Raw genomic sequence first — 8,408 nt, forward strand, 5'->3', positions numbered from 1 at the left:
TGAATTATAGAGATTTACCTAATATTCTATTATTTTTTGAAAATACATATATAATCAAAACAACCCTTCAAACCAGAACTAATATCTTTCTTATTTCACAAACATAACACCCATGCTTTCCTTATTTGACACCACAAACATTTATACTTTCCTTATTTGACACCACATAGTTCTGATATAGAGAGGACTTGGGTCATTTTGGTGGCCATTTAGCACCATTAATGAAGAAAATGAACAGTATGCCAAATATTGAAGAAAATTTTAACTCCGTACTAGATAAGGAATTTCGATTTCACGAGTGTCTTAAAAGTAAGACTGATTTTTTCAGTGCCAAATAGACAGTTTTCTCAGTTTTTGTTTTGGCCTTTACTAAACGCACGCAAAATTTGTTTTCGCGACATCATCACTTGTTCATGGCAAAAGCATGACTTGCCTTCTCTTGACGTCACAGCTACTCGGACAAGCAGCCTTAAGCAAAAGAATGTGACTTTGAGCAGTTTCGGATACAGGATACTAGTGAACCGAGTAGTTTATTTGCGGTACTTCACGGTTCCAAGTTCAAGGCGTCTGTATCCGCTTCGATCTCCTTCTTGCTCCTGATATAATTAACATAGATGTACTAAACAATATGAACATCATGTTTGGGTTCAACCGCCCTTTCTTCCAGCCATAACATCCAGAAAATACATCTGCAAGGATGCATGTCGCTCAGGAGATAAGTCAATTCACAGCACAGACCATGTTTAGGCAACCATGTTTTAATGTCTGATTCCTTCTCTAGCTATGCCGCCTCGAAATCTTTATTGTGCACACACTATCCATCGACCTGTTTCATGGCTTTAAAAGCTTCTCAAGAAGCTTCTGCCAAATTGCCAATTGCCTAGAGCTATTTACTAGTCTAGTGAAGTAAAACTTGCTCATTTATATGAAGTCCTTAGGCCCAGTTTAGTTCCAAAATTTTTGGCAAAATGGGCACCGTAGTATTTTCGTTATTATTTGACAAATAGTGTCTAATCATAATCTAATTAGGCTTAAAAGATTCGTCTCGTGGATTTCGTCTAAACTGTGTAATTAGTTTTATTTTTTATTTATATTTAATGCTTCATGCATGCGTCTAAAGATTCGATGTGACGGGGAATGTGAAAAATTTTGCAAAATTTTTTGCAAACTAAACTGGACCTTAGTTGAAGCAAACTCAAGCTGATGAGCTGGTTGCCTCCATTATAGCATAAATTAACAATGCTGCGCATGGCTTGAGGCTACTACCCTCATCTTCAACGCCTTTCTCATGGATGCAAGGCCTGAGAAAATTCTCCCTGCAGCTGCTATTATGCATACATGTCAACCTGACAAGCTTCAACTAAACAGCACACCACCAAACCTACAGACACTTCACAAATTATACATAACTTCACGCAGCAAAAGACTTGAAAAAGAAGGGATTCCATAATATAAAGATCCATCAGCCTTAATATAAAGATCCATTCGATACAAATAGTGAACTAGGTTCTTCGATCAGGAAATTCTGCTTTTGCCATTAAGGAGTGAAACCTTCCGTTTAGCCACTGGGAGCCACAAAATGTTTTTGCCTTGCACACCGAGGCAGGCCTTTCCCAGACAGAAGCCAACAGAATTTCATCACTCTTTAATGACAAAAGCAAAATTTAGATATTTTCTTGACGTTACAGCCACAAGGACAAGCAAGCAGCCGCAAGATGAAGCAAAAGGAGGACCACTTTTAATGGTTCAGATCGTACTATACCTAATAACCTATGATCTAATTTGTTTGCAGCTTCACGGTTCTAAATTCAGTGTTGCATCTGCATCTGCCTCAATTTCCTTCTTGCTCCTGACCTTACATCTCTTCTTTGTTCCGTCATCCAGCAATCCAAGGTCTTCCACGACCCCAATATGTGCATAAAGCAGCTCTTCCAGGCTCTCAGTAGAGGCAGCCTTCTTACCTTTGCTGCCTCTCAACAGCTGGAACTCTTCCTTGCCATGGTTCCTGATTGAGAAATGGGTATGGACTCTCATGGCTTCCTGAAACCCAGATATAGTTGGCTGGAACTTCACCAAGAACACGCTCTGATTGGCTGGTCTTCCATGGCTAACCCTCGCCTTCTCAGGTGGTACCCCTATATCTGGATGAGTAAGACAATGTAAACAAATTTTATATACGAGTTAAACAATACTAATAACAAAATATAGCGTGAGGATACTTCTAAGAATTATTCTGCACCACAAAATTGTAACAATAATAATAGACAAAAACATTCATTTTGCTCTGCAAAAATACTACCAGAATTGCAAAAGAACAAACAAAGTATGCCTACAACTACAATAGGCTGCTGAATAAGTCGATCTCATCATAACATCTCTTAAGGAAATATAACAGAAGACAACATGAGCACATATTTAGCCACTATCCTAAGTTGCCATACAGACAAACAAAATGTTAACTAGGCGCTGCACAGATAGGATCTTTTTAGTCTCAGTGAAAACTAACCTGCCAATACACCTTCAATTTCTTCTATGGACACAACCTTTGCACCAGTATCCTTTGCCTCATTACCAGTCGAGCTGTTCTGTATCACAACAACTGGAGGCCACAGCATGAGGTCTTCCCTCATGGCATTTATTTCCTCAGATGGAATGGAGTAATGAGCTTTAGATGTGTCTGGAGCAACATGCCAATTGCACCCCATCAGAACACAGAGTGCTTTGTGAAACCCCAAGTGTTTTGTCTTCAAACCCGCCTTGCATGTATCATAAGCATGTGATAGCAGTGCATCCAGGTCTGGAAACTTCCTCGCTACACTGTTGTAGGAAGTAAACAAAAGAGCAAAATAAACAGAGTATTTCTTCAGGTTAGAATCTCAAGTGATTGTTCAGTCAATCAAACTATGCAGATAAAAGAAACTACATTTCGACAATCCTCTTGGGGGGCATCATGATCACGATCATTCACATCACAGTATTGAAAACGATTCACAAGGGTGTAGCTACCAATTTTCCCAAAAAAAAATAAATCAAGTGGAACACAAAGAGCCAATAGCAAACTAAATAATCAGAAGATAAAACTTTGTAAAAAATTTTGATCCCCAAATCTCCGCCGCACTAATCCAGAAACATCCAAGCAATGTTTCAGAACTATAACTGAACCCAATCTCTGTGCACTAACTCAAGGAAACAATGGAACAAACTACTACTGCTTCAATGAAAAACATTTGGACCAATGCCTGAGCTTAAATTTGATGTAAATTAATCAAAATACAGTGACATCTGGTTTGGACAAGCAAAATAAATCAAATTTGCAGCATACTGCACTTAGTAATCTAAAGTTATTGTTGAAAAAAATAAACCAAACACACCTTTTATTTGATCATAGAAAGGTTACGATAATCACTGATAGAAAACAGTATAAATAAATAACTATAGCTAAGTGATATGCCTGTATAAGTGGTGTGTTGTATTGGTACAAGTTGATATGCCGTTACAAACACTATTTAAAACCTAGAACATGAAAAGGACAGCAGTCTATATGGAGCTGATCAGTACTGTATGTACTAGTATAGATACCATAGTAAAACTAATTAGATTTCATGCATTTCAAATGCAAGAGTAGAATTCATGGTCAAATTACCAGGGCAGCAAAAGGTAAGATACTTATAAAAACAACAGCATAGAGAAACTTATAGTTTAAACAAAACCCTTGGTTAGTTCAGACCAATAGCTCAACCTACAGACTCTAGCAAGCAATAAATAGCAGCATGCCATACAGCCCATGCATAGCTCAGGCTGCTCTACTGCTCCAGACATACGTAAGCGGCAACCTTTGTCATCTTGATTTGGCAAACCTGTGCACGCATGGTTTTCAAACTGTGCTAGCGAAATTCTAATATACTGGTACTGGTAGGCTAGGTACGATCTAAAGAAGTAAACATGCTTGAGGGCTCGATAAAGAAGCCATAATGTTATTCCTCCAAACAAATTGCCAAACTTGCACAATGGTCTCCAAATTTGCACATGTTTAATGGTCTCCAAATTTGCACATGTTGCCTGCTGAGTGTGTTCAGTCCATGTTACCAAGGAGAAAGAGCAGTTTGGCAATGTGGCTACCTGACTTCACAGGACAGAATCATGTTTGGTACCAAAACATTATCAACAAGAAGTTCCGACAACCCAACTAACTCATGGCAACGACACTCTGAAGCTAATTTCTCATCAACAGAACAATGCTGTTACTTTTACTTCCTTTCAGCCGTATTGTACAAATACACCTGAAAGACTGCAATGCAGTACTCCATGCAAGCTGAATCACCATCTGATCTCGCCACAGGATAGAATGGCAGTTCACAACAAAGACCAATGCTCAAACCTTTGGACGCCAATGTTTTTTATGTCTGAATCCTTATAAAAAGCACCAACATGCTTTAGAGATGTGAGTGAACATTGAACCGAGAATGTTACCATAGTCCAGCACATCCACATGATGGTTCCTCAAAATCTTCATTATGCTACTCAATCCCATCAGCAATGTCCATGTTTGTCACCGGGAATGCCATTCCCGTTCCAGGAACGCGGGAACAATCTCATCCCCAAAGTGAAAAAAAAACTTTCTTAAGGAGCGTTCAATATTCTTCGATCCCCGTTCCACGACCTAATTTTCCAAGGAACTTTGTGACTATGCCCATGAGCCTACATCCTACTAATCGCACATATACATAATAACGCGCCCCACATAAAACATGTTGATTTAACGAGGGGCAGAATGGGCACTAAAGCTACATAACATTCTGCCAATTTCCTAGAGAGAAATATCAATTATAACTCAGTATGTTAACCTAAACTATAGGGTTAAATTATAAAGCTTATCTACTGTATGAGGTGCATTTTATTGTTACTACAGAAGACATCACTTTTCCTTCGATTTCTCCATTCCAGTCACCATACCCAGCAAGTAGGCAACTGCTAACAAAGTTATAGGAGGAACTGTTTAGTTCGCAGGCAAAGAAAGACAAACCTGCGACAGACACAGCAAGACAAAGATCCTTTTGATGCCTCACGGTATTTCTTCTGCGTAGCTGGACTCTCATTTAATATCTTTGTGTACTTAAGAAATGCTTCCTCAACCTGTTTACTGAACTCCTCTGAACCTTCTGGTGGATCTTTCTGCAGAGGAGGATCCTCATACTCTGGAGCATCTTCATGCTTTACTTCAGAACCATTAGGTTCATCTTTTGCCGACTTTGAAAATTTATTTGGCCTAACAAATTCATTTCTATCTGATGGGTACCCACCATCGAACTGATGAGGAGCAGTTTTCAGTCTCTTTTTGGCACTCTTAGTCAATCCTCCTCTTCCTCTTCCTCTTCCTCTTCCATGCATGGGAGCTTCCCCAAATTGTGAGTGGAAATTAGGTCTAGACAGCCTCTGATACATAGGTACGTGTTTTGAATACCCATAACCCAAGATGTCAGAATGAGGATGGTTCCCCCGATCCATGTCAGTCCATTCCCCATAGGTTTCATGTGGCAAAGCAAGCCTTGAGAAAACATCACCATTAGTTGGCACATCATGTCTTTCATCACATTCATCACCATCAAACATGACATATCGTGGCATTCTTGGTGGGGGTAGATCATATTCATCAATATCATCATCATAGTACTCATGTCCTGCAAACCCATGATCAGCTTGATACACATCTATCTCATGATCATGATATTCAGGACTCCTGCCTCTTTTCCTAGAAACCACAAGGGAAGCTTCTTGATCACTTGAGTAACCAAACGAATCAAACTCATGCTGACGAGCTGGCCGCCTCGAAATTCCAATAGGTTCAGTTCCAGGGGAGTGGGAGTAGCGATCATCACCACCCCTTGCTGTTAGATACTTTACAGAAGCATCACCACCATAAGAATGCTGAATTAAGTGCTCTGTGTCCTGATGCATGGCTTCTTCAAAGCTACTCTTGTCTTCTTCAATCATATGGGATAACCTCAGATTGTCGTTAATCCTTTCATCCCTGAGACCTCTCAAAGATGTTGAGCCTGATATGTGCCTTGAATTCAGTGGGACATTCCCACGTATGTTCTCTGATGCAGTATATGTATCATGTCCATCATACTCCAAGGACGCAGCTCTTGGTGTATGCCTAGAGTGTGCCTGCCTTTCAATATCCAGTAATGTTTCATCACCATGACCACTGCCATGCTCTAATGGACTTCCTGATAACCTATGAGGATGACCACTCCCATACCCCAGTGAGTCATGAGATGACCTGCCAAGGCCATCCATGTTGTATCCATTGCTTGTCTCATAGCCAGGTTCAGTGTGCATCCTGTATGGATTGTGGTCCTTGGCAAGCAAGGCTGAGGAAGAATCACCAATGCCCCTTCTAGAGTAAAGCATCTCTGTTTCTCTAATCCTCCCAGCAGGCACATCATCATAAAACCTTTCTGCACCTCCACCTTTCTCAACAACCAAGTCCCTACTGCCAGAATAATGCCTCTCAGTATCTCTACTCTCAATATATGGGGCATTCTTGTGGTACTTAAAATTGCCATCATCGTGCAGTCGCTGGGTGTTTCCAGCAACATAACCATCACTGGCCTTCATGGCAGATCCTCCTGTCAAGAATCCAGTCTCGTGCGGCACAGTGGGATACAGAGGTGGTGGAGGCGACAATCTGCGGTCTTGGAAGTGCATGGCGCTAGTCCTTCCCATTTCAGTTGCACTTATTCTAAGTGTCAACCCACCGCCCCCAAGGTAGTCGTCCTTGAGAAGGCTACGGTCGTCACCAGAGCCGCCAAAATAGTCGCTTTCCTTCCTCCCGGCGCGCAGGGACGCCGGACGTCCGAGGTCGGAAGGGTGGTCAGGAAGCATGTAGGCCGGCGGGGAGTCGTGGCCGAGATCGGCAACGCGGACAGGGCGGTCGTACCTGTCGCGCTCCTCGCGGTAGGGAGACCTTTCGTAGTCCCTGGCCCCGCGGGGCGAGCCGCGGCTATCACCGTATTCCCTTCGCCCGCGGGGAGAGGCGTGGCGGTCGCCGCCCAGCGGGCCGAAGGCGTCTTTGTGTGGCGCATGCCCACGGCGGGGCGACGCGTCGCGGTCACCGCCGTAGCCCGCGCGCTCGCGCCGTGGCGGGCTACGGCCGCCGCGGGGCGGGCTGCGGTCGCCGTAGCCGATGCGGCCGCCGCGGGGCGGGCTACGGTCGCCGTAGCCCATGCGGCCGCCGCGGGGCGGGCTACGGTCGCGGTCGTTGTCCTCGCCCCTGGGGCGGCGCGGGCGGCGGTCCGGGGACGGGGTGCGGCGGGAGCGGTAGTCGGAGCGCCTACCACGGTCGTCGCGGTAGGAGGCGCCGCCGTGGCGCGCGTCCCTGCGACCGGAGCCCGCTCCACCTCCTCCTGATCGCCCTCCTTTACCTCCACTTCCCCTGCCTCCGCCTCCGCCTCCGCGTCGCATGGCGCCGGCGAGGTCGCAGCTACGACCTGAGGGTGGGGGTCGCTACCGTGACGGTGGAACGGCGGTGGGTGAGTGGCTGTGGGATCGAGGCGAGCTTCAGATCCAAGCCTCAGAATCTCTTCCGCGTCAAGGTGGCGGCGGTTGTGGCAACAGTCATCGCCGTAGCGATGGGCGATGGGAGGCGGCGGGCGGCGGGGGAATGGAATGGGGATCGCGGTGGGTTCGGGGGCGGTTAGGGGTTGCCGTTTTATGCTGCTGATGTGGTGGTGGGCCTGCGTTACTTGGTTGGGCCTGTGGAGCCCATGTCCGAAAGCAAAAGAAAGTTAGACCGGTTCGGTTTACTCCATATTTAACTTTTTGATTTTTTTTTTTCAGTCGGAACAATATTTTTCTCTCATAATAATTCAGTCAGAACAGTGATTTTTCAGTCAGTTTCAGCCAAAATTCTGCCAGCCGAATGGGACCTTAATCAAAGGTCTCTAAAAAAAGATAATCAGTTGCTAAAAAAAGTTCATCAATGGCAACCACAAACAAAAAAAATTATTCGATTTTCAAAAAAAAAGTTAATCAAAGGAAAGGGAAAGGCCAAAGAAGAAAAAAATGAAAAAAGATATGAAGTTTTTCTTTTACAACGACTCTAATTTATATTAAAACATAAGCACAGTACAGGGAATTGGGAAGACAGCTCCCATGAAGTACATGTGTAGCTGCATAGCTACGATTATAGAGCCAACGCAGTGACTCAAACTAAGCTGCTCAAGAGCAAGGATACAAAAGGATCTAGAAAACCGTCGTCTACGATTCTGGACAAGCCAACACAGGAGATGTCGTTGGGGGCGCCGGGCCTTAGCCGAGAAGTAGCCACAGCAACAACATCTAAGGGCCTCGTTCCTCTTGCTGAAACTTAACTGAAACTGGTTAAAAAACAATGTTCTGGCTGA

The 8,408-nt window shown here is 44.0% G+C and overlaps 1 protein-coding gene across 1 annotated transcript; it reads right to left on the reverse strand.

The window, feature by feature from the left end:
* Positions 1-1,435: 1,435 nt before the first annotated feature.
* On the reverse strand, positions 1,436-7,678 carry LOC136508146 (uncharacterized). The gene is made up of 3 exons (XM_066502776.1): positions 5,024-7,678; positions 2,507-2,817; positions 1,436-2,141 (listed from the first exon to the last, which is right to left on the reverse strand). The coding sequence occupies exons 1-3, from the start codon at positions 7,465-7,467 to the stop codon at positions 1,795-1,797; spliced, it is 3,102 nt and encodes a 1,033-aa protein (XP_066358873.1). The 5' UTR covers positions 7,468-7,678; the 3' UTR covers positions 1,436-1,794.
* Between the last annotated feature and the right edge of the window lie 730 nt (positions 7,679-8,408).

This window comes from Miscanthus floridulus, chromosome 15, assembly GCF_019320115.1.
Source record: "Miscanthus floridulus cultivar M001 chromosome 15, ASM1932011v1, whole genome shotgun sequence".
NCBI lineage: Eukaryota > Viridiplantae > Streptophyta > Magnoliopsida > Poales > Poaceae > Miscanthus > Miscanthus floridulus.

Excerpts from the sequence above, each read along its gene's own strand:
- LOC136508146 (XM_066502776.1), bottom strand. The coding sequence starts at position 7,467 with ATGCGACGCGGAGGCGGAGGCGGAGGCAGGGGAAGTGGAGGTAAAGGA. Across the intron at positions 2,818-5,023 it reads TCTTGCTGTGTCTGTCGCAG|TGTAGCGAGGAAGTTTCCAG; the intron begins GTTTGTCTTTCT and ends TTCCTACAACAG. Across the intron at positions 2,142-2,506 it reads AATTGAAGGTGTATTGGCAG|ATATAGGGGTACCACCTGAG; the intron begins GTTAGTTTTCAC and ends TTACTCATCCAG.